Below are 25,256 nucleotides of genomic sequence, written 5' to 3'. Positions count from 1 at the left end.
TGCCTTGCCTTGCTCGAGCACTTTGAACTTAGGGAAATGTCAGAGCTAACCCTGGCTCGCTGGGTGCCGAAAGGGTAGGTTGGGGCACACGTGGGTGCAGGGGAGGCCGGGCTAAAATCCCACCAAGGCCATGCGCACAGTGTGACTCATCCCTGCACGTAACCCCGACTCGTTTGTTGTCTTCGTTCACTGGTGGCCTTCTGTGACCTCACACTGTGTAACATCGGGAGGATGGAGGCTCCCTGGGGCACCGCTGCTCTTCGGAACTTGGCCCTGGGAGCCTCTGGCCCAGATGGTCTCACGGAGCCTGAATCGGGGGCTTAATCGCAGCCACCTCCCTCCTTTGGGCAGAATTAGAATCACTTTTAAAACCCAATCTGGTCGTGATCTCTTAGCATCCTGGCTCCGTGTCTGAGGGGTCATCTGACTGCGTCTCCTCCACAGCTGTCACACCCTAGAATGGGGCTCCCCTGCTCAGGAACCTGCAGGGATTTCTGGGGGTGGCTTTCCATTTGTCAGCCTTCCTCCCCAGTGGCCGTAGTGGGGCGTGCTGTCAGGCCCAAGGCCCCTCTGTCATGCCGTGGAACAGTTCCGCTCTGTTCCTCAGGTGCCCCTGAGGGCCTCGCTTGAGTGAGGGGCCAGGTCCCAGCCTGGCTGGGCCAGAGGAGCCCCATGAGGAAGGGTCCTAGCCTGGGATCAGGCTGGGTAGGGCTCGGCCCAGGACCCCCAGTTGGCCCGGGGCAGGTAGCCCACCACGTGGGGCAGTGGCGTCCTGTCTCTGCAGCAGGAGAAAGACTACCTGCCCTCCCAGCTCCCGGGGCCACTTAGGAAGAGCCGGCCCATAGCAGATGGCGGCCATTTCCTCGATGAGAGAGATTCAGAAAAAGAATTTCAAGACAGCAGGCACTGTTATCTGGGGCTAATTTTGAGCTCACGATCAGGCCCTCCTGCGCCTCACTGTGCTTCTGTGTTTAGGTCCTGCATGGTGGAAGAATCTGGGACCTTGGAATCCCAGCTTGAAGCTACCAAAGTAAGCACCCCCTTCGTTTAAAGCCAGGCAGGAAGTAGGCTGGGTGGGTGTTCTTTTTCACTTTGCATAAAGCAGCACAGGACCCCATCATTTTAAAGAAAGTCTTTTGTCTCTGACAGTTGTCCTGTGGGGTCTTACTTGAAAAGAAAGAGAGTCCTTTGGTCCTTAGTGTATACTTCTCCTGGCAGTCTGCCCCTGGCTCGCCCCTCCCTGGGCAGAGGCTGCTGGATTGCCCCTCCTGCCGTCCTGCGCAGCCCCGCAGGCCTCGGGCCGGGAGGGCTCTCACACGGGCTCTCGGGGCCGGTGACCGAGGCGAGACTGTCCCCTACACCCTCGCTCCCCCGCCCGTAGCGCAAGCACCAGGAGATTCGAGCCATGAGAAGTCAGCTCAAGAAGATTGAGGACCTGGGGGCAGCCATGGAGGAGGCTCTGATCCTGGACAACAAGTACACAGAGCACAGCACCGTGGGCCTGGCCCAGCAGTGGGACCAGCTCGACCAGCTGGGCATGCGCATGCAGCACAACCTGGAGCAGCAGATCCAGGCCAGGTCCGTGCTCCCAGCATAGCAGCCCCCTGCCCCTATGCCCCCCAGCGTCCAGCATTCACTTTACTGGGATGGAACAGAATGTGCTACCTGCTCACTCCATCCTGTTCTTTTAGGAACACAACCGGAGTGACTGAGGAGGCCCTCAAAGAATTCAGCATGATGTTTAAGTGAGTGTGGCCTCCCCGGGCACAGGGGCGGTGGGCTCAGCGCCGGGGCCCGTGCTGAGCAGCCCTCCGTTTGTGCGGCAGACACTTCGACAAGGACAAGTCGGGCCGGCTGAACCACCAGGAGTTCAAGTCCTGCCTGCGCTCCCTGGGGTATGACCTGCCCATGGTGGAGGAAGGGGAGCCCGACCCCGAGTTCGAGGCAATCCTAGACACCGTGGATCCAAACAGGTGAGCTGGGGGGAGGATAGTGGCGGCGGCTCTGCCTCCGCATCATCCCGCATCTTCCTGGCTCACCGCCCCTGCCCCTCTCCAGGGACGGCCACGTCTCCCTGCAAGAATACATGGCCTTCATGATCAGCCGTGAAACGGAGAATGTCAAATCCAGCGAGGAGATCGAGAGCGCCTTCCGGGCCCTGAGCTCTGAGGGAAAGCCCTACGTGACCAAGGAGGAGCTGTACCAGGTCTGGGGCTCTGCTCTGCTTCCCTGCCCTGGGGACGGGGCTGGGGGCTGGAGGTTTCCTTTGAAAAGTAAAGGCCAAGGTCGCCCAGGGGCACAACAGTCTAGTATAACAGACCTCCGTTTGGCGCACTCTGTTGGGGGCAGGTGTTTCCTCCCCATTTAGCGCTGACTCCCTGTCCGCGGCAGCTCGGAGAACGTGCCACTCTCCCTGAGGCTGGGGCCCGGGCGTTCCTCCTCTGCCCCACCCCCCACCCCTGGGGACAGCGGGGCTGGGCTGACAGCTGGCCTCTTCCCTCCAGAACCTGACTCGGGAACAAGCTGACTACTGCGTCTCCCACATGAAGCCCTACGTGGACGGCAAGGGCCGCGAACTCCCCACCGCCTTCGACTACGTGGAGTTCACCCGCTCGCTCTTCGTGAACTGATCCCGCCCCCCTGCCTTGCCTGGCCCACGCTGCTTGCCCTGCTGTCGCCTTGCTGCATGTCACCTCCTCTGTGTGCCCACGTACTCCAGTGTCACTCTCCGCTGTAAGCTTGTGTCCGCTTGGCTTGGGGATAAGACTTTAGTAGAAAGGATGCTTCACTAAGCCGCTCCCGGTCCAGTGGCACCCGCCCTGTCGCCGTGGGGACCTGGATTCCTGTTGTGAAGCCAGCGGCCCCATTCCGGCTCGAGAAATCGAAGCAGCTGGCTGCTCCTTTCCTGTTCTCCCCACTTCATTTTGTTTTCATGTAAAAGACAAATAAATGACACTCCCCCAGAGGCTTGTGTTGCGTTCATTCAGCTTCCATGAGAGAGCCACAGCTCGGCACAGGTGTGGCCTCACCCCGCCTGCCCCAGACTTGGGGACATTCCGCCCCCACCCACAGAGCCCCGCTGGCGCTTCCCTGTCCTCAGGTGGCCACCTCGGCTGCCAGCCGTGCCAAGTCCTCGGACTCCCGGGGCCCTTGTTCCGTGAACTCGGTGCTCAGCTGCCACACCTTTACTGTGCCCTTGGCGTCACCAGCAGCCAGGAGCTGAGTTTGCTGCCGATTAAATTCCAGACAGTAGACCGGGCTTGCATCCTGGGTCTGCTTGATTGAAACTGTGGGTTTCTGGGAGCTTTTCTGGAGATCAAACAGCTGCACGTCACCTGCAGGGGGAGAGACTCGTGGGGGCAAGAGCCTGGACAGGCCACAGCACAAAACAAGGCCACCGCCTGGAGCGGCACCCCTCCCGCCACGCGCTGTCTCCCCAGCTCCGAGGCCCAGCTCTGTGCCGCGCCCGTGCGGCGTGGGCGAGTGGGGGGCTGCTGTCCCCCCTCCTACCTTCCCCTGAAGCGGCTGCAAACACCGAGGGGCGCACTGGGGACCAGCGCACAGCAAACAGGTACTTGTGGGACAGCCGCAGGGAGGCCAGGGGCTGGGCCTGCAACAGGGAGTACAGGTGGATGTGGCCGTCGGTCCCCGCGCTCAGGAAGAGATGCCTAGACAGAATGCAGGGAGGCAGTGCTGGGTGTCCTGGCCCACTGGGCCTTCCTGGACCCCCCCCCAAACCAGGGATCCCCTTAGGGAGCGAGGGGCCGATGCCCTGGACCCAACCCCCAGCGCTCTGGGCACAAGGGCTCCCGTGGGGGAAGACCTGGGCCCACGACAGACAACAGGCCCTTCCCGCGGTTCTGTGGGACCCCCTCGCCCTCTCTGTGCCGGGGCGCTGGGGCCTTCTCTACCTGTGGAAGGGGGAACAGCTCACGGAGTAGATGGGGCCGCCGTGGGGAGAGAAGGTCAGCTGTGCTGGGGCCCGCAGGGGCACAGAGCTAGGCGTCCGGGTGAGGGCGGCCTCTTCCGCTGCCAGCGAGCACTGGAGTGGGAAGCCGCCTTCCGTGCCCAGAACAAAAAGGCTGGGGTCAAAGCTGGAGAAGGCCACCGCCGTGGCACCCACCGCGGTCTCTCCCCGGGGAGGCTGTGGAGAGATGAACGGCGGGGCAGAGCCAAGGGAATCTGGTCCCACAGTGTCCCAAAGGAGCCTGGTCCTTCAAGTGGGCGCCGTGGCCCAAGGAGGTCAAGCGGCAGGTCCTCCACTGGTAGCACGGGTGCCCGTGCCGCCTGCCCCCTCCCACCCAGGGCTCCTCATGGAGGTCCTGCGGGGGCCCCAAGTACCTTCTTCAGCTTGCTGTTCCTCGGGAGCTGCTGCACGACCAGGGCGAAGCCCTCCGTCAGCTGCAGCCGGCCCGCGCCGACGCCCTGCCAGAGCAGCACCCTCCCGTCCGTGGCCACGCTCAGCACCTGGAATCGGTGGCCGTGCCTGGGCTCGGGCAGCCAAACCACCTGGGGCACCAGGATGCGGGACCAAGGTCAGGGAAGCACTGCTCGCTCCCCAGACTGCCTCCACCTCCCAGCAAGACCAACAGTCACCCTCCGTCCTCCCTCCACCCCTTCTAGGAAAGCGAGAGGGAGAATTCTGGGGGAGGCCCAGAGCCACCTCACACACCAGGGGGCAGTGCCAAGGGTTCTGAGCTCCGTCCCTGAGCCCGGGCAGGCCGGAACAGCTGGGAGCCTCTTGTGGCAGCTTGGGGGGGTGGGGGGTGGGGCAGCTGGGGGGGGGCTCCTGCGGGGGCGGGAGGTGACTCATGCCCTGGGAGCTCTGAGAACGCTGAAGGCAGCTGTCCAACTGCCAACTCCCTGGCGACCTTCTGCCATGGCTAGGCCGAGTGGGCGCCCTCTCTCCTGCTTGGTCTCCAGGAGCAGGCCTGTGACAGCCCAGCCCAGCCCAGCCCAGCCCAGCCCAGCCCCGCTCAGGCAGAAGGGGACAGTGACTCCCCGACCCAACCAACAGCCCACTGCTCTGACCTGGTACACGGGGTCTGTGTGTGTGTCGTCTGTCAGGCCCGTTCGCCAGAGCAGCGGGTCCTCGGGATGGCTCATGTCCCACACGAGCACCTCGCCACTGTACAGCCCACCTGTAGGACCAAGCGGGCCCGGGCAGGAGCCGACTCACCCAGCACCCTGGCTTCCTGGCCAAGTACCAGCCCTTTGCACCCACGGAGCCAGAATGTGGAGCCACTTCCCCAAAACCACCTGGCGGAGTCAAAGTCCTGGCCCTCTGCGCAACCCCCACACCCCAGGAAGCTTCTCCCGCTGCCGGGCTGATCTCCACAGCCCGGCGCCCTGCCACTCCCCCCAGCACAACCCCCTTTCCCAACACACGGGGCTCCTATCACCGCTGACAGCTCCCACGGGTGCCCTCGTCACCCTCCTCTGGTCCTGACCAGGCCGTGCCCTTCCATGGCCCACACCCGGACAAGACTCAGCGAAGACCCGCTTCCTCCTCCTCCAAGCTCCATACCGGGCATCCTCGGCATCCTCACCTGAGCCCAGGGATCAGGGCCACCCAGTCTCTTCTCCCTCGCAGCAGACCTGCCCCGGCTGTGCCCCGGGGGCTGAGGGCCCAGTGGACAGCTCACCTCCGGCCGCCCTCTGCAGGGTGGGGGGAGGCAGACGCGAGGCAGGCTGAAGACTCACCTGCAACGTGGGACGGCTGCGTGGGATGGAAAGCCAGGCTCATGACGGCGCTGGGCACCTCCACCACCGCCGACGGCTGCCAGGGCTTCAAGCCTCGCCTGTCCAGGTTCCAGGCACACACGAAGGACTTGAGTGTGCTCCAGTCCCCGTCGTCCAGCCTGCACAGGGACGAGGCTGGGTCCTCCTCACCTTGTTCCTATCACCTGACCCACCGCTTCCCCGTCACACCCAGACGGTCCTGGGTACTGAAGTGGCACGGGTGTCTCCATGGCACCCCGAGGACGTGACCTCTAGAAAAGGGCTCCCGGAACCAACGAAGGGTCCACACGATGGCAGGGAGGGGAACCGTGGCCGCAGCAGACAGCTCGTGGAGCAGAGGCAGCAGGCCCAGGCTCACTGCCCTGTGCGGACAGGTGGGCACCGGGACTCCTGTGCTCTCAGCCCTCCCTCCTCTGCTCTTTCTAGCCAACCTGGTGCCCAGGCAGCCTTGAGAATGAAAAGACTCCCAGAATAGCCAAGCTCCAAGCCAACCCTGCACCACACAGGGAAAAAGAGGCTTAGACCAGGGTCTGAGGGCCTCCCAGTGCCCTGCAGCCACTTGGCTGCCACTCACCGGCCATAGGCACAGGCCACCACAGACCCAGTGGTGTTCCAGGAGACACTGGTCACATGCAGACCCTGCCCTTGGGCTGGGGGGTAGCCCAGGGTGTGCAGACAGGTCACCTGCAAGAGACAGACCATCCCCAACCCTTAGCCCAGAGCCACCCAACAAGTGACCTTATAGCCACCTAAACAAAACCACACAAAGGCTTGGACCTCCCAAGCCATCCAGGTCCACTGCCAGGTCCTGGAGGGAAACGTGGAGGCTTCATCCCAAACACCACTCCTCAGAGGATACTTCCAAAAAACCCAGAAGAGGGGCGCCTGGGTGGCTCAGTTGTTAAGAGTCTGCCTTCGGCTCAGGTCATGATCCCAGGGTCCCGGGATCGAGCCCCGCATCTGGCTCCCTGCTCAGCGGGAAGCCTGCTTCTCCCTCTCCCACTCCCCCTGCTTGTGTTCCTGCTCTTGCTGTGTCTCTGTCAAATAAATAAATAAAATCTTTAAAAAAAAAAAAAAAAAAAAAAAACAGAAGAAAGGATCTCCCAAACTGAGACAGATGGAGGTTCTGGATCAGAGTTAGACCCAGTTCTACACATCATTTCAAAAGTTTTGGCTTCTGGGGTGCCTGAGTGGCATAGTCGGTTAAGTGTCCAACTCTTGGTTTTGGCTCAGGTCATGATCTCAGGCTTGTGAGACTGAGCCTCGTGTCAGGCTCTGCACTGAGTGGAGCCTGCTTAAGATTCTCCCTCTCCCTCTGCCCCTCACCCCACCTCAGGAAAAAAAAAAAAAAAAGCTTTGGCTTCTGGAACTGGATGGCAGTTGATAGCTGTACAATGTGACTATGCTCAGTGCCACAGGGCTTTACAGGTAAAGGCCTGGCATCTTCTCAACCCAGAGCAGGCTGGCGCAGCACATGAGAATGCTGGCCGTGCAGGCCACCATGAGCGATCAGCCCAAGGTTTTCTGGGACAGGATTTGCAGCACAGATCAAAACTCCTGTGAAAAGCTGCATACCCCCTGACCTCCCCACGACCCCATAGAAAGAAACTATCCAATGGAAAGAACCTAAAACATGTAAAACGCCGTATGGTGGGAACCCTCACACGCCACTGGCAAGAGCGCAGAATGGCACGGCCGCCATGGGGAAACAATCTGGTGGTTCTTCCAAAGGTCAAACAGAGGCACCCTATGACCCAGCAATTCCACTCCTAGGTCCACACCCAGAGAACTGAAAACACATGTTTATCCAAAACTTGTACAGAGATACTCACAGCATTATCCCTAACAGCCAAGATGCCCACCAGCTGATCCCTCCAGTGCGGGAAGGACTGCTGAGCCACAGGAAGGAAAACAGTGATGGCATGTGCCATAGCCGGCCTTGCGGACATTCGGCCACATGGAAGAAGCCAGTCACCGAGACCCCTCCATAGAGGATTCCATCTATGTGAAATGTCCACAAGAGACGACGCAGAGAAACAGAAAGAAGAGTAGCTGCCCGGGACCGGGGGGGAAATGAAGAGTGACTGCTGGTGGGCATGGGGTTTCTTGTGGGGGTAATGAAAATGTTCTCAAATTGTGCCAGTGTCGTACAACTCCGGGAACATAAAAACTTACTGAACTATACATTTTAAGATTTTATCTATTTATTTGACAGAGAGAACACAAGCAGGGCAAGGAGCAGAAGCAGAGGGAGAAGCAGGGAGCCTGATGAAGGGCTCGATCCCAGGACCCTGGGATCACGACCTGAGCCGAAGGCAGACGCTTAACAGAATGAGCCACCCAGGCACCCCTACACACTTTTTTTTTTAGTATTTTTTATTTGTATTTGAGAGAGAGTGCACGAGCGAGGGGGAGGGCAGAGGGAGAAGGAGAAGCAGATTCCCCAATGAGCAGGGATCCTGACATGGAGCCCGATCCCAGGACCCCAAGATCACGACCTAAGCCAAAGGCAGAGGCTTAACCATCTGAGCCACCCAGGTGCCCTTGAACTGTACACTTTAAATGGGTGAATTATATGGGATGTGAATGTATTTCGATAAATCTGTTATTTAAAACCAAAACGAATAGGGGCGCCTGGCTGGCTCAGACAGCAGAGCATGCAACTCTTAATTTCAGGCTCATAAGTTCAAGCCCATGTTGGGTGTAGAGATTACTTAAAAATAAATAAACTAAAAAAAAAGAAGAAGAAGAAGAAGAAAAGAAAAGCTATACAGTGGGGTAGGAGGTGGAGGGAACTCAAGGAAACCTCTGGGGTCTCACCACATTCGGTTTCCTGATCTGGGTTCTGGTTCCATGAGTGTTTTCACTTCGAAAAGCCACAGGCCTGAAGTGGCAGTTTGTGCATGTTTTATGTCACATTCACCGAAGTTTACATTTAGAAATAAACCATATATATTAATTGTCATAACTGCAGCAACCAGTACGATTGAAAATCTGAAGATGAGACTACAAACTGCAAAGTGGGAGAAGCTGGGGACGACGGGGCAGCTCCACACCGTCTCCACACCATGGCGGGCCCAGAACAGCACAAAGGGTGAACAGACCTGCAGGGAGAACACACCTTGACAGACCTGGCACAAAAAATACAGTGTGTGGATGAAACATTCGGTGGTTTTATTTTATTTTTTTAAAGATTTTATTTATTTATTCATGAGAGACAGAGAGATAGAGGCAGAGGGAGAGGCAGGCTTCCCACGGAGCAGGGAGCCCCATGTGGGACTCGATCCCAGGACCCTGGGATCATGACCTGAGCCGAAGGCAGACGCTTAACCATCTGAGCCACCCAGGGCGCCCCCATTCGGTGGTTTTAAAAGGACAAGCGTGAAGTCTCTGTAGCCACCTGACAGCACAGAATGGGCTTTGCTCCCGACCAGAGAAGACCCGGATATCGGTCACAGTGATGCACAGCTGTCCACACACATGTGCAAAACCAGAGGAAGGAAACAACAGAGCGAGGAGATCAGAAGTTCCGGTGGGAGCCCCTGTCTCTTATCTCCGATTTCTAAGTGTTCCCAAGGTTGTCACATTGTTTTTTGGAAATCTGAAATCAGGGTTTCTCTCTGAGAGCAGCATCCCAGCCTTTCCGGAGCTGCTACAGCAGTGCCAAGGATAGCGATGAAATGTCAAGGCCAATACCTTGACGGCAGGAGAGACAGAAAAACCCCACATCAGCCAAAATAATAATTCCACTATGAGGAAATCAACAAAAAACTGATGCAAAAGAAGAACTGAGGCAGAGAGAGATTTGCTGACACTGTTAACATAACAGCAAACTCGGAAAGTTCTCTGCCCGGCCTTCTGGGAACCGCTAAGACGCGGCCTTCGGGACGCGAAGAGCGTGCGGCCCGATCCCCCGCCTGTGCACTCGTTTCCGGAGGAGACCTGAGTCCCACAGGGGACTCAGATAAAGGATGGCATGTCTGTGCGGTGGGACCACAGCCTGGGGCACCTTTATAGGAACTGACATGGAAAGCTCTAGCAAAGTGAGAAAAGTCATAAAGAAAATGTACGGTGCTTTCCATTTTTTGTTTAAAATGTTCGGGGTTGGGGGGAGCGCACCTGGGTGACTCAGTCAGTTAAGCGTCTGCCTTCAGCTCAGGTCATGATCCCAGGGTCCCAGGATCGAGCCCTGCATCGGGCTCCCTCCTCAGTGGGGAGTCTGCTTCTCCCTCTCTCCCTCTGCCACTCCCCCTGCTTGTGCTCTGTCAGATAAGTAGTAAATAAGATCCTTAAAAAAAAAAATGTTGGGGCTCCTGGGTGGCTCAGTCATTGGGCATCTGCCTTCGGCTCAGGTCATGATCCCAGGGTCCTGGGATCGAGCCCCGCATCGGGCTCCCTGCTCGGCGGGAAGCCTGCTTCTCCCTCTCCCACTCCCCCTGCTTGTGTTCCCTCTCTCACTGTGTCTCCCTCTGTCAAATAAATAAATAAAATCTTTAAAAAAAAAAAAAATGTTCTTTATGACAACACTAGTAACAATGCTGTGTGTGAGTGTAGCACAGGGAGGAGCTAAAGGCCCAGGAACAGGTTTTCCCTCCCCCTGTCTACACAGTGTACGCCCTGTGTTTCTGTAATGCCCAGATTTGTTATAATGAACACGTATTGTTTCTGTAGTCAGAAAACAGATATTTCGTAAAGGGAGAGAGAGTAATACACACTTGGACCAAATTATTCCATAGAAATGGGGGAAAGCACTACTAATAAAGAACAAAAGCTTAACCTCTCTAAATGCAACTGTAAATGGAGGCGGTGGGGGATCGGCAATGGCAAGGAGAGAAGAACGCGCTGAGCTCTTACTGTTCGCCAAGCCCTTCCTGTGCGCGGTTTTACAAACATTTGGGGCCTGCCCACGTGGTGTGGCCTCGGCAACTGCTCTTCAGAGTGATTTTGAGGATTTCCCTCAAACCAATCGACTCTCGCATGCCTTCCAGTGACTTGGTGGGAAGCAGGCAGAGGAGGAGGAAGAGGGGCTAGAGCAGGGCTTCTGACTACATAGTTACTCATCTGTTTCCCGAGGAAGAAAGAATATATGAAAAAAAGTTTGGCCAAAGGCGCCTGGGTGGCTCAGTTGGTTAAGCAACTGCCTTCAGCTCAGGTCATGATCCCAGAGTCCCGGGATCAAGTCCCGCATCGGGCTCCCTGCTCAGCAGGGAGTCTGCTCCTCCCTCTGACCACTACCCCCTCTTGTGTTCTCTCTCTGAAATAAATAAAAAATTTAAAACCATATATTAAAAAAAGAAGTTTGGCCCAGAACTCCAAGGCTCTGCGGTCAGTCGGTCGGTTGAAGGCATGCAGCACTGAGCCAGCAGTCTGTCCACAGCGGAGGCTGAGGCCCAGCATGGAGCCAAACCAAGAGTCCCCCATTCATTCAGAGGCTCCCTCATCTCAAAGCCTGGGTTGTCTGTGTAGCTGGACACCTGAATATACAGGGTGACAGCTCTGAACTGAGCCTTGGCGACACTGAAGTCACTAGAGCGTGGTAGTGAAACCAAACCGGGCTCACATCCCAGCTTGGCCCGTGACAGCTGTGTGACCGTGGACAAGTCACTTAGCCTCTCTGGGCCTCCTGTATAAAATGGCAATCATCCTAGTGCTGCCTCATGAAGTCATGCCGAATGAGATGGCACAGAGAATCCTCACCGCGTGCTGCCTGGGGAGACACAGTCAGCAGTGGGGAGAATTCGGTCCAGAGTCCGACTCCCCAGGTTCAAACCTTGCCTCTACTGCTGACTAGCTCTGTGTGATCCTGGAAAAGTCACTTCAGCTCGGAGTCTCCCACATGTACCTCCCAGTACTTCCCAGCTGTAAATGGATATTCCCCTCGATAATTTACTCTTATAAAACTATACACCTGGCAGGGGCGCCTCGATGGCTCAGTTGTTAAGCATCTGCCTTCAGCTCAGGTCACGATCCCAGAGTCCTGGGATCGAGCCCCGCATCGGGCTCCCTGCTCCACGGGAAGCCTGCTTCTCCCTCTCCCACTCCCCCTGCTTGTGTTCCCTCTCTCGCTGTGTCTCTGTCAAATAAATAAAATCTTTAAAACAAAAAAAAACTATACACCTGGCAGACCATTGGAGCTCTTGAATGCTGTTACTATTATCGCTATTATCAGCATCTGGGCAGTGTAAAGGAAGGACTGAAAACGGGGCCAAGGCTCAAGCTGTGGCAGAGGAGGGGGGCGTCCCAGGCCGTACGGGCCCGTTCCCTACCGTCGGCTGCTGCTCGGTCCAGTTCACCTCGAAGCCATCAAAAGCGTGACTCTGCCAGTTCTTGTTCAGCTCTCGAATAACCATGGCCTCCACCCTCCGAAGAAAGGCTGCGAGCCGGGGGTCATCGTGTGAGGACACGGACGGCGCGCTGACCGGCACTGGGGCCTCCGTCTGCACCTCGGCATCCACATGCTTCCGGGTCTGGGCAGCCTTCTCAGCGGTGGCAATGCTTGCTGTCTGGCAACTTTTCTGCAGAAGATCACAACCCAGCGGTCACCACCCAGCCTCACCTGCCTACGCACTCCCCTCCCATGCTGCCACTTACCCTCAGGCCTCTGGGCCTCCCATCACCCTAGCTGCCCCAGTCTGTCCCTTTCCTCCTGTAACCGGCCCATCTTCCAAAGGACAAGCCCGATCCATGTGCCATGGGTGGAGATGACCCCTCAACCTTCCTATGCGCCCTGGGTCACAGTGAGAGGTCCAGGGGCAGCCAACATGCCCCAATAAGAGCCCGACCCAGGACTTTTGGTGACATTATGACACTATTTGGAGGGGATGCAGGAAATTTTTTTTTTTTTTTTTTTAGGAGTGCCCTTTTGAAGATACTGACAATAATAAGAATCATGTCATATTAAAGCCAGTGTGGTCACCAAAGCCAGCACATGGAAACACCTCAAACCTAGCCCCAGCAGAATGCCCCACAGCATCTCCCCACCTTGGCAGGCACCTTCCAAACTGCCCCCATGATCAAAGGAAGCAAGTGTGTCTGTGATGAGCTAGTTGGTAGAAGGCAGGCTTCTCCCCAGCTGCCCCTTTTCTCCACCCTGCCATTTGCCTCCAATCCCTTGACCCCTGTTTAGCTGGGCACAGGGACAGACAATAGATCAGCCTCTTTCTTATACGGACATGACTCACCATTTACCAGGTGAGGGGCCCTCTACCACACAGCGTTTTACAAGAGGCCCTGCTCACACGGCCCCTCACCAGGAACCTGAACTCACAGGGCAATGACAAGGCCCAGACCCCTGTGCCCCCTACTCAGGCTTGGGGGGACAGCACTGGGCACCAGGCCAGCACTAGTAAGCCTGAGGGAAGGGAGCTGGCCCCACACAGGGGCAGCTCTTGCTAGAACAGGAAATACTATCCCCCCTGCTCCCCTTCACATTCCACAAAATGCTCCTTGCTTACCTACCTCCCATTAAACTGTGAGTTCCTGCAGCTTCAGAACCCTGTCTGATCTTTCTTTATATCCCCAGCACTTTGCATGGTATTTGGCACACGGCACAAGCTCATTCATACTATATATATATATATTAGTTATAGTTATAGTTATATAGTGTATATATATATATCTGTGACACGATGTTATGTACCCGCGTGCTGACGTAACACGCGTCACACCCACCTCTCACGTACACGCGTGTGCTGAGGTAACACGCGTCACACCCACCTCTCACGTACACGCGTGCTGACGTAACACGCGTCACACCCACCTCTCACGTACACGCGTGCTGACGTAACACGCGTCACACCCACCTCTCACGTACACGCGTGCTGACGTAACACGCGTCACACCCACCTCTCACGTACACGCGTGTGCTGACGTAACACGCGTCACACCCACCTCGCACGTACACGCGTGCTGACGTAACACGCGTCACACCCACCTCTCACGTACACGCGTGTGCTGACGTAACACGCGTCACACCCACCTCTCACGTACACGCGTGCTGACGTAACACGCGTCACACCCACCTCTCACGTACACGCGTGTGCTGACGTAACACGCGTCACACCCACCTCTCACGTACACGCGTGTTGACGTAACACGCGTCACACCCACCTCTCACGTACACGCGTGTGCTGACGTAACACGCGTCACACCCACCTCTCACGTACACGCGTGCTGACGTAACACGCGTCACACCCACCTCTCACGTACACGCGTGCTGACGTAACACGCGTCACACCCACCTCTCACGTACACGCGTGCTGACGTAACACGCGTCACACCCACCTCTCACGTACACGCGTGCTGATGTAACACGCGTCACACCCACCACCTGTCATGTACACGCGTATACTGACGTAACACATATTATACATACCACATGTTATTTATATACATCTCCATTATGCTACACACACATTATTTACTGAGCATCCACTTGCCAGGCACTGTCTGGGTACTACAGATACAGGAGAAAACAAAATGTGCAAGATTCCTGTGCCTAAGGAGCTTCCACAGGGTTGGGGCTACACAAACAAGAAAACCCATTGACTACCTATGTGCTAAGAGCAGCAGAGGTGTGGGAGAGAAGAGAACAGCTGGGGAGGCCTCTGGGGAAATGGCACTTGAGCTGAGGTGTGAAGAACAAGCAGAGAGCTACAGGAGAGGGGCCTGGACAGGGATGGGGGGGGCGGCAGGGAGGCGAGAGCAAAACCTGCCGGTAGAAAAGGCCCCACGCTCAGAGACTGGACAGCAGGCAGCGCGCCCGGCCGCAGAGGATGAGGAAGGTGGCACACAAGCAAGGGCAAGGCCAGGAGCTGTCTGAGAGCCAGGACGAGCGGGACTTTCTCTCTGTGTGTGAGCCCCAGGGTGGCCGTAAGCAAGGCCATGCCTGTCTGGCTGCTCAGGGAGAAGTGAGGAGCAGAGAGCAGGTGTGACAACCAGTGGATGTGATGGCAGATTCTGGGAGAAGAGAACACAGAAGTAGTTCTGTTGGGCCTCCTCCAGACTGAGATGCCTCCCCACCATCCACATGGAGGCGTCAAGGACTCCCGAAAGCGGTCAAAAGGCACGAGGCTCTGGAGAGCATCCAGCAGAGATGTGACCTGAAGCCACAGCACTGGAGGAGTCCCCCAATACCAGTGGAGTGTGCACACTGAGGAATTCATGGATGGGCACGGGGATCAGAAAGTATACAGGCTGGGGCGCCTCGGTGGCTCAGTCGTTGGGGTCTGCCTGTTGGCTCGGGTCGTGATCCCAGGGTCCTGGAATCGAATCCCGCATCGGGCTCCCTGCTCGGCGGGAAGCCTGCTTCTCCCTCTCCCCCTCCCCCTGCTTGTGGTCCTTCTCTGTGTCTCTGTCAAATAAATTAATAAACTCTTAAAAAAAAAAAAAAAGAAAGTATACAGGCCAAGAGACGGTGGGTGAAAATCATCGAAGTTCCTCAAGCCACGATGATGGTAAGAGTGTCGGTCACTAAGTGCTCACTCAGGCACTGTCCCCAAAGCACTACCCGTATCTTATTCATGCTCACAACCACCCTATGAAGAAAATCCTACCTTTGCATTACTACTCTTGGCAACCGAGGCACAGAGAAGTAACTCACCCAAGGTCACACAGCACAGAAGTGATCGCAGTGGAGCCTGAATCCAGGTAGTCGGACCTGTGACACCAAACTGTGTCTAAGTCAATGGTGTTCTCACCCAAACAGTCCAACGTACCTGGCCATTGATCACATCCGATGAACGCAGAAAAATGTTTTTTTTTTTTTTTAAAGATTTTATTTATTTATTTGACAGAGAGAGACACAGCGAGAGAGGGAACACAAGCAGGGGGAGAGGGAGAGGGAGGAGCCCGCCGAGCGGGGACCCCGATGCGGGGCCCGATCCCAGGACCCTGGGATCATGACCTGAGCCGAAGGCAGACGCTTAACGACTGAGCCACCCAGGCGCCCCGCAGAAATATGTTTCTAAAAGAATGTTAACCCTGGGCGCCTGGGTGGCTCAGTTGGTTAAGCGACTGCCTTCGGCTCAGGTCATGATCCTGGAGTCCCGGGATCGAGCCCCACACTGGGCTCCCTGCTCAGCAGGGAGTCTGCTTCTCCCTCTGACCCTCTTCCCTCTCGTGCTCTCTATCTCTCATTCTCTCTCTCTAATAAATAAAATCTTTAAAAAGAATGTTACCTCAGTGTCTTAATGTAAAACAAAAATGTCCACAAGAGGCAGTGAGCTGTCACCTTTCCAGCTATCTCTACTAATATTTGTTTGCTGCTTGTTTATTCACGCAAACAACAAATGTCAAAACACTAGGGAAAATTTAGGGAGAAAAAAACTTAAAACCAATGATACTAGGGGCAACTGGGTGCCTCAGATGGTTAAGCATCTGCCTTCGGCTCAGGTCATGATCTCAGGGTCCTGGGATCGAGTCCCACATCAAGGAGCCTGCTTCTCCCTCTGCCTGCCACTCCCCTGCTTGTACTCTCCCTCTCTCTCTGGCAAATAAATAAATAAAATCTTAAAAAAAAAAAAATGATACTGCACCCGCAACTTTTTTTTCCTGTGAATTGGCAGGAAACCACCATTACTCTTTTCCCTCTGGGACACCGAAGTAGGTTCCCATGGTTCAAGATCCAAGTATCGGGTCTGACCTTGACCCGGCCCATATCGTCTGGGGATGGAGCCCCAAACCTCCAGAAGGGAAGGGACCACCATTGCTCAAGGCCACCTCATATACATTGGTGCCTTCCGTGCCAGGCAGTGTGTGGCTGGGCTGAGGCTCCCATCTGAGATGTCAGGGAAGAAGTCAGGGCTGAATGGAATCCCTGCTTCCTAGGCCTCGGCAGGGCCAGGAAGGAGAGTGTTAGGGATGCTGGTCTGCAGCCTGCCTCCCACACCTCGGAGGCAGAGGTGCTGCAGGGGAAACGGGGTGGGGGGGGAGTGGGGGGTGCTGGGGCCAGACTTTAATCACACACAAAACAATTCCCAAACCGAGATCACCAGGCTCCATGCTCTGGAGTCTGAAGCCCCGGTGACCTCCAGCGGAGAGGAAAGCAATGAGACAGCGAGCAGAGTCCAGGATGAGAGCCAGCTCTCCCGCCCCAAGAGAGAGCCTGCAGATACCCAGAATGTCAAGACTCCTACCCAAGCCACAAAACAGGCCCCAACACCAGGACTGACTGCAGCTTTTGACTGGATAGGAAGTAGACACTAACCTAGGCTGGGCCAATCAAGCTCTCTCAGGGAAACTCATGACGAAGGCAAAGATTTCACAAGTTAAACAGCACAGGCCTGGAACTGAAACTTGGAAACTCTGGGCCTCGACACTTAGCCACTGCCACAATGCGACCAGGAGACAAGCAGAGACAGGCCTCAGGGGATGCATAGCCACAGCAGAGCTGAGAGGCAGACAGCCCCCAAAGCCTCCTGGATTCCTCAGGACCAGCTGCACCTCCATGCAGAGGCCCAGGAGACCCCTGCATCCTGAAGAGAAGTGCCTGGCCGGTTTCTGTCACTTGCTATCACAATGAACCCTAGGAAGGCTCCCTGACCCCCAGACTGCCACCCCTCAAGGCCTCACTTCTGAAATAAGGGGTCTCTGGCTGGCATCTAGGACTGGCCGATCAATTTCAGGAACACTCATAATGACAGAGGAAATGGCCCCACTGGGTCCAGTGACCGGCCCCACCCCAGGCCCAAAGAGGTGTGTTGACAGAATCCTGGGCTCTGCCCTACCTTAAGGGTCAAAGACTGACCAGTGTCAGTGTAACTGTGCTGATGTGTGACTCAGTCGTTCAGAAACTGGCCAGCTAGAGAAATCCATCCAGGGGATATCAATATGGGGCAGGCCAACTTGAAAGTCATGAGTAGAATAGTCACTTTCATGTTAAAAATACACATTCTAGGGGCACCTGGCTGTCTCAGTCAGTAGAGCACGCGACTCTTGATCTTGGGGTCATGAGTTCAAGCCCCACGCTGGATGTAGAGATAGATATGGGGCGCCTGGGTGGCTCAGTTGGTTAAGCATCTGACGCTTGATTTCATCTCAGGTCATAACCTCAGGGTCGTGAAATCAAGCCCCCCATCTAGTTCTGTGCCAGGCGTGGGCGTTGCTTAAGATTCTCTCTCTCCCTCTGCCCTTCCACCTCCTCTCCCCCTCTCAAGGAAAAAAAAAAGATATTGGGGCGCCTGGGTGGCTCAGTCGCTAAGCGTCTGCCTTCAGCTCAGGTCATGGTCCCAGGGTCCTGGGATCGAGCCCCGCGTCGGGCTCCCTGCTTGGCGGGAAGCCTGCTTCTCCCTCTCCCACTCCCCCTGCTTGTGTTCCCTCTCTCGCTGTGTCTCTCGGTCAAATAAATAAAATCTTTATTTAAAAAAAAAGATAGACAAAATATATACATTCTAGATCTCCTTGACTCTAGGATGTATTGATTATAAAGCCTTCCAATTATTTAAGAGTAGCTCTTCAGGGAGAAACTGTATTAAATACACAGTTCATTTGTGAGACACACCGAATTTTAAGATCTGTTAAAAAGGCTGGGGGTGGACGTGTGTCCTCTAATCGAGGAAATACATCACCATAGAAAGAATGTGTGTTTGAAGGTCTGGGATGATGTGCAGTGAGAGGCCCAGTCCCCATTACTCCCCTGGGTAGTAACCACCACCAGCAAATACCAGAAGCATACCACCTCTCACTTCACCCTCCCAACCAGCCTGAGCCAGCACATCTGACTCCAGGGTGGAAAGGGACCTCAAAGACCATTCTAGACCTGCATTCTCAATGGGCAGGCCCCAGAATCACCTGGAAGCTTGCTAAAACACAAGCTGCCACCTCCTGGAGGTGTTCCTGAGTGTACTGCGCTAACAGGCCCCCGGTGATGCTGACGCTGCAGGTGTGGGGGGGCTGTTACTCAGACCCCACATGTGGGCCCCACCCGTTTATGTGCCTCCCGGGGCTACGGCATCTGAGGTCCATCACCTTTACCCGCCCGCCCCCCCTGCCCCAGTACAGACCGCGCTCACGTTCCTCCCCTTTCTAACTATCTCCGCTACTCTGGGGGCTGGGGCTTCACCTGGGGTCAGGTAGCACATGGCTCATCCCCAGAGGGTGGGGAATGCTGTCGAGCCCACCCGAGGGACGCTGCTGGGCACGCGTGGGGGGAGTGGCTTGTCTCTGTCACCTCATCACCTCCAGCAAGGCCATTTCCTCTCGTCCTCCCCAGAGTCTCCTTTTCCTCAGGTTGCTGTCACCCCAAGGCCTCCCTTCTTCCACCTCCTTCCCCATCGGGTCCTGCACACCTGAGAAGGCAGGTGTGACGGCAGCAGAGAGGCCCCCGGCCTAGGTCAGCGGCTCTCCATGCGCGACTCGCGCTCGCTGCAAAGCCCACGTGCGAGCCCCACCTCGATTTGACCCAGGTGTGAGGCGCAATTCACCACTAATGAGCAGACAAGGTGCGGCGGGAATGTCTTGGGTGCAAAGTTGAGCTGAGTGGGCTTCATGATGCAGCATGGACAACAGTCCCAGGACACCTCCACGAGCGTGGAGTAACTGAGCCTGGAACCGACATTAAGGCGCAACCTCCTGTTCAGATGAACTCGTCTCTTGACCGTATCAGAGCCACAAACAGCTATTCGAGGGATGACGAAAGCCGGGAGCCAGCCACGTGCGGAGGGCAACAGCAGACATTTCCATAGAAGCTGGGAGCCGCCGAGGTGCTAGACCACCTTGGAGCTACAGTTAATCTTGGTGTCGTCTTAGCCTCTTCATCTCTTCTCATGCTCTTTGAAAAAAAAAAAAATCTAGTATCGACACTGTCTAGCAAACTCGAAGGTAGAGAACCACAGACTGAATTCTCCTTGAAAATCATTAAGAGGCCAGGCCCCAGGTTAAAAAACAAAACAAAACACCTTCCAGCAAGGGGTGACATAGGCTACAGAAGCCACCAGGGCGTCAAAGCAGCAGCCAGTCAGGGAAGGAGGAAGAGCCCGCAGGTAGGCAGCTAATTTAATTCAAAGCAGGAGAGAAGAGATGTACCCTGTGTGGGATAACAGCACACAGGAAAATTATTCAATCCAGTGTTTCCTGGGTGCCTTTGGGAGGTACAAAAGTACACAAGACTCACTCCCCTGCCCTCTGGGAGCTCACAGTCCAAGGAAGACAGACCTGAATGTCCAAAATGCATCCCATGAATGAAAAAGTTCTGGAACTAGATAGTGATGCTTGTTGGCACTTTGTGAATGTACTTGACACCATTCATCTGTACACTTAAAAACAGTAAAATTTCTATTTTATGTCTCCTGCCACAATTTTATTTATTTTTAAGTAATCTCTATGTCCAACATGGAGCTCGAACCCACGACCCTGAGATCAAGACTCACATGCTCTACCACTGAGCCAGCCAGGTGCCCCACCACAATTTTTTTAAAAAAGGAAAAAAACACACCCCACATTTTCCTAGGATCAGAATCGGGCTTCAGAAAGGTAATGCTGTTGGAAAGGAGGATGCCTTCAATTGGTGGTCTCAAATTTTGCTACCCATTATAATGAATGACCTGGGAAGCTTTGATAAAATCGGATTCCCACGTCACACCACATACCAATTAAGCTGAAATCGCTGAATGTAGGACCCAGACGTCCATATTTTTCAAGAGTCTCCAGGACATTCCAGTGTCAGCCAAGTTTGAGAAATAACGGATGAGCAAAGAGGGATAATTACATACCCTCCATCTCAGGCAGCTAGACGGCTGCCTGACACTCCCATACCATCCACCTGAGCAGCTCTAGGCTTTCAAACTGCTTTCTTACCCACAATCTCATTTAACCCCTCAGGAAGTATTCTCACAAGGACCCACTTCGCAGAAGAAGAGATCATGTGACTGGTCCAAAGCCCTAAAGAGTGTGTGCACCCCGGTCTCAGACCAAAGTCCAGGACATTATCCCTCTGTGAACAGATTGGAATATGACAAGAAGTCAGGCCAAAGACCATTAATATTAAAACAAAAAAAGGGGCACCTGGCTTGTGAGTTCGAGCCCCACATTGGGGGTAGAGATTACTTAAAAAATACAATCTTAAAAAAAAAATTTTAAAAGGGGCACTTGGGTGCCTTAGTCGGTTCAGTGTCTGACTCTTGGTTTCCACTCAGGTCATAATCTCAGGGTCATGGGGTCAGGCCCCGCACCCAGTGGGGAGTCTGCTAGAGTCTCTCTCCCTCTCCTTCCCACCCTCTCTCTCTCTAAAATAAATAAATCTTTAAAAAAAAATTTTTTTAGGGGTGCCTGGGTGGCTCAGTCGTTAAGTGTCTGCCTTGGGCTCAGGTCATGACCCGAATCGAGCCCCGCTCGGGCTCCCTGATCCGCGGGAAGCCTGCTTCTCCCTCTCCCACTCCCCCTGCTTGTGTTCCCTCTCTCACTGTGTCTCTGTCAAATAAATAAATAAAACCTTTTAAAAATAAATAAATAGGGCGCCTGGGTGGCTCAGTTGGTTAGGCGACTGCCTTCGGCTCAGGTCATGATCCTGGAGTCCCGGGATCGAGTCCCATGTCGGGCTCCCTGCTCAGCGGGGAGTCTGCTTCTCCCTCTGACCCTCTTCCCTCTCGTGCTTTCTATCTCTCATTCTCTCTCTCTCTCTCAAATAAATAAATAAAATCTTTAAAAAAAGATATTAAAAAATAAATAATAAATTTTTTAAAGAGAAAAGAAATTCATCACTGGAACGTGGAAGTACATTCAAATATTGCACCACTACATGGGCCAACCAGAGACGAATGTTCAACTTTTCCAAAGACTTTAAAAAAAAAAATTAAGGGGGCGCCTGGGTGGCTCAGTCGGTTAAGCGTCTGCCTTCGGCTCAGGTCATGATCCCAGGGTCCTGGGATCGAGCCCCGCATCGGGCTCCCTGCTCCGCGGGAAGCCTGCTTCTTCCTCTCCCACTCCCGCTGCTTGTGTTCCCTCTCTCGCTGTCTCTCTGTCAAATAAATAAATAAAATCTTAAAAAAAAAAAATTAAGGAAGTGTATTTAAAAATTAGCTTAAAAATTTTTTAAGTAAATAAGTAAAAGTTAGCTAAAACCCTCACCATGGGGTTTACTGATAAAAGAAAAATTGGAAACTGCCTAAAAACCCACCAAAAGAGAATGGTTAAATAAAATGAAATTACAAAAAAAATTTTTTTATTATTTTTTTTAAAGATTTTATTTATTTGAGCGAGAGAGAATGAGAGATAGAGAGCACGAGAGGGAAGAGGGTCAGAGGGAGAAGCAGACTCCCCGCTGAGCAGGGAGCCCGATGCGGGACTCGATCCCGGGACTCCAGGATCATGACCTGAGCCGAAGGCAGTCGCTTAACCAACTGAGCCAGCCAGGCGCCCACAAAAAAAAAAAAATTTTTTAACGTGGAAATTTGTTGCGGTCTACAAAATGTTGTGTAGTGTGATTCCATTTTTTTTTTTTTTTTAAACAGACAACACAGTTGTGACAAGTGCAAACCAAATGTCTGGGGAATTGGGTGATTTTTTTTTTTTTAAGATTTTATTTATTTGACAGAGAGAGACACAGCGAGAGAGGGAACACAAGCAGGGGGAAGTGGGAGAGGGAGAAGCAGGTCTCCTGCGGAGCAGGGAGCCCGATGTGGGGCTCGATCCCAGGACTCTGAGATCATGACCTGAGCCGAAGGCAGACGCCCAACCACTGAGCCACCCAGGCACCCCGGAATTGGGTGATTTTTATTTCCGTTTTTTGTGTGTGTGCAGCCAGGTTTTTTCTACATTTTGGACACATTAACTTCTATAAAGAGAAAAAAGTTAATTTGGAAAAAGCAGTTTACCTCCTTCTTCTGACCCCTGCAACGTTCTTACAACTTAATCAAAAATCTCCTTCAATAAGACAGGAGATGCTAGTCCAAGGAAATCACCCTCACAGATGAAAGCTCTTAAACCTCAAGAGTTTGAATTTGTTCTTAGAATCCTACAGGTTAAGGGCGCCTGGGTGGCTCAATCGTTAAGCGTCTGCCTTCGTCTCAGGTCATGATCCCATGGTCCTAGGATCGAGTCCCACGTCGGGCTCCCTGCTCGGCGGGAAGTCTGCTTCTCCCTCTCCCACTTCCCCCTGCTTGTGTTCCCTCTCTCACTGTGTCTCTCTCTGTCAAATAAATAAAATCTTAAAAAAAAAAAAGAATCCTACAGGTGAAAACTATAGTCACAAGAAAATGAAAAAAAAAAAAAGAAAGAAAGAAAATGTACCTGCCTCCATTTCATTCTCTAAGAAGAAAAAAAGACTGAATCGTGGTATCCAACCTAAAGTCTTCTAGAATCTGGGTCTTCGGCAAACAAGAGTTATTTCAAGTGTTCTTAAAGGCCAGTAAATGTGAATTATATGTTTACCTGTGATAAGGATGGAGAGATTTAACTTAAATTTAACTTATTTATAAATATCCACTTGGCTTTGCACTACAATGTTTCTAGGCAGCACGGTTAAGTGCGGAGTGCTTTGAAGCCACATCAAATCCTGGCCTGAGACCTGCATGCAAACTGTTGACCTGAGGCAAGAAACCCGTCTTCAGGAGTAAGACTTCACGGAAAGCTCACTGGTGTTGGTGAGGACCTAAGCTCTGCAGGTTTGGCCACTCCCGTGGCAAGCTAAGTTTTCTCTTCTGGTAAATGTGCAGCACCCTACAATGCTCCCCATCTTCACCGAGGAAAAGCCAACATCCTTACAGTGATCTGCAAGACCCTACTTGACCTGCCTCGGCTTACCCACTCTGACTTCAACTGGGACCATTTCCCTTTCTCTCATTCCTCCCCAGCGCGGCTGCCTCCTCAAACACACAAGATCTGCTCCAACCCCAGGGCCTTTGCACTTGCAGTTTGCCCTGCCTGGCTGCTCTACCTCAGGAATCCACTTGGCTAACACTCCCACTCCTCTAATGTCACCTTCTCAATGAGGCCCACCTACCCCCTCACTCTCCAACCCAGTCCCTCCAATCCCTCACCCTCCTTTTACTTTCTTCGGTGGCACTACTCACCTCCTAACGAACACACAGCATAATTTACTGATTACATAGGTTGCCTATTGGCTGTGCCCTACAAACGGCCCCACGTCAGCTCCAGGAGGGAAGAGCTCTTGGCACACAGCAGGCCCTCAAAGTCTGCGCAAAGACCCCTGAGGAGAAGACCTGGCGCCCAGGAGCCCTGCCCCTCAATTCCTCAAAAGAACCTCTCTGCGTGTGCTTTTGATTACGCTCCTAGAAAACCGGCGTATTTCGACCTTGAAATGCAATCGTCTTTTTTTAAAGAAAATGTAGTTGGAAATGCCTAAAAACGGCGGTTCACATAAAATCCTTCAAAACACGGGATCTTCAGAAGTCTTAAGGAAAAACCCCTTATGTCGTTGTTCAGAGTCTGAGGAAACGCACCGGAATACCGCAAGGGTTCGGTCTGTGGGTGAAAATACAAAAATAACCCGGTGGCACGCCAGAACTTAGCCCGGACACCGCGCGCGGACCCTCGCCTCCTGCCCACATCGCCCCTCACCGTCTCCCGGCGGATGCCCTGGACGCCCCTCCACTGCGAGGGCACAGACGCCACGCCCAGGGTCTCGTCCTGCAGCGGCCCAGGCCGCCCGGGCCCCTCGGCGCTCGCCCCGCCTGTCGCCAGCGTCTCAGCTCCCGCACTTCCCGCCCGGCCGAGCTGCCTGGGCTGCGCGCGGGTTGCCATGGAGATAGCTCCGCCCTGTCGCGCCTGCGCACTCCGACGTGACCTTCGCCCCTGCGCCTCCAAAGCGGAAGACAGGGGAGGTGAGGCTATCCCCACCATTTTTGAATTGGTCAGACCGCCTCCTCCAAGACGTGAGAGAACGAGATAAATTATTATTTTCGGTCAGTAGGAGACAAGCCTGGCCAGTTTTGGATACTTCATCCCAGTAGGGGCACGCTTGGGCATGCGCGGCTACTCCTGGGTTAGGGGAGGGAAGGGCGGAAGTACAGCACCGTGCCAGGCTCAAAGATGGCGCTGAGCGGCCAGACGCAGAGGCGAAGACGGGAGGCTGCGAGGACGGGAGGCTGCGATCGTGGCGGGCTGACGAGTTGTGGGGCCTGGGAGTTGCAGAGCCCGCTGAGAAGTTGGGTGCTCGCAGTTGGCGGCCACCCCGAGTCCATGTGCTCGCCCTCTGATCCTCAGTCTCTGCCGTGATAAAATAATGATTTAAAATATCCATCTGCGGGGCGCCTGGGTGGCTCAGTTGGTTAAGCGACAGCCTTCGGCTCAGGTCGTGATCCTGGAGTCCCGGGATCGAGTCCCGCATCTGGCTCCCTGCTCAGCGGGGAGTCTGCTTCTCCCTCTGACCCTCCCCCCTCATGTGCGCTCTCTCTCTCATTCTCGCTCTCTCAAATAAATAAATAAATAAAATATTTAAAAAATATATCCATCTGCGGAGGTAGAGTTTGGTTGGATAATTGGAAGGCACAAATGAGATCGAATATAGAAAAAATGCTTGTTAAATAGAAATTAAAGGCCCACATAACTACCACTTATTG

The 25,256-nt window shown here is 54.2% G+C and overlaps 2 protein-coding genes across 12 annotated transcripts in view; one reads left to right on the top strand and one right to left on the bottom strand.

The window, feature by feature from the left end:
- The window catches only part of SPTAN1 (spectrin alpha, non-erythrocytic 1), a 61,328-nt gene extending 58,365 nt beyond the window's left edge, over window positions 1–2,963 (top strand). For all 8 annotated transcript variants that reach the window (XM_027616924.2, XM_027616923.2, XM_027616922.2 and 5 more), the window contains 6 exons: window positions 976–1,030; window positions 1,382–1,578; window positions 1,692–1,745; window positions 1,827–1,973; window positions 2,059–2,206; window positions 2,505–2,963. In XM_027616924.2, coding sequence (XP_027472725.1) covers window positions 976–1,030; window positions 1,382–1,578; window positions 1,692–1,745; window positions 1,827–1,973; window positions 2,059–2,206; window positions 2,505–2,630 — 727 coding nt within the window. In that variant the 3' untranslated portion in view covers window positions 2,631–2,963. The remainder of the gene's footprint in view (window positions 1–975; window positions 1,031–1,381; window positions 1,579–1,691; window positions 1,746–1,826; window positions 1,974–2,058; window positions 2,207–2,504) is intronic.
- DYNC2I2 (dynein 2 intermediate chain 2) lies at window positions 2,961–24,441 on the bottom strand. Of its 4 annotated transcripts, XM_027616931.2 has the most exons (11): window positions 24,256–24,377; window positions 24,138–24,159; window positions 19,131–19,510; window positions 12,009–12,257; window positions 6,317–6,426; window positions 5,704–5,861; window positions 5,032–5,141; window positions 4,342–4,509; window positions 3,912–4,144; window positions 3,511–3,668; window positions 2,961–3,335 (listed from the first exon to the last, which is right to left on the bottom strand). In XM_027616931.2, the coding sequence occupies exons 3-11, from the start codon at window positions 19,227–19,229 to the stop codon at window positions 3,097–3,099; spliced, it is 1,524 nt and encodes a 507-aa protein (XP_027472732.1). In that variant the 5' UTR covers window positions 19,230–19,510; window positions 24,138–24,159; window positions 24,256–24,377; the 3' UTR covers window positions 2,961–3,096. The 4 variants fall into 4 exon arrangements, with proteins under 4 accessions (XP_027472732.1, XP_027472731.1, XP_027472730.2 ...); XM_027616930.2 differs by lacking the exon at window positions 24,138–24,159 and having other exon boundaries at window positions 24,256–24,391; XM_027616929.2 differs by lacking the exons at window positions 19,131–19,510; window positions 24,138–24,159 and having other exon boundaries at window positions 24,256–24,441.
- Window positions 24,442–25,256: the final 815 nt, after the last annotated feature.

The sequence above is a fragment of the Zalophus californianus genome, chromosome 13 (assembly GCF_009762305.2).
Source record: "Zalophus californianus isolate mZalCal1 chromosome 13, mZalCal1.pri.v2, whole genome shotgun sequence".
Lineage (NCBI taxonomy): Eukaryota > Metazoa > Chordata > Mammalia > Carnivora > Otariidae > Zalophus > Zalophus californianus.
This window is presented reverse-complemented; position numbering and strand designations above follow the sequence as displayed.

Coding starts and splice junctions, on each gene's coding strand:
- DYNC2I2 (XM_027616929.2), bottom strand. CDS start 24,438: ATGGCAACCCGCGCGCAGCCCAGGCAGCTCGGCCGGGCGGGAAGTGCG. Junction 6,427..12,008: donor GGACCGAGCAGCAGCCGACG/GTAGGGAACGGG, acceptor TGTCTCTTGCAG/GTGACCTGTCTGCACACCCT. Junction 5,142..5,703: donor GCAGCCGTCCCACGTTGCAG/GTGAGTCTTCAG, acceptor TTGGTCCTACAG/GTGGGCTGTACAGTGGCGAG.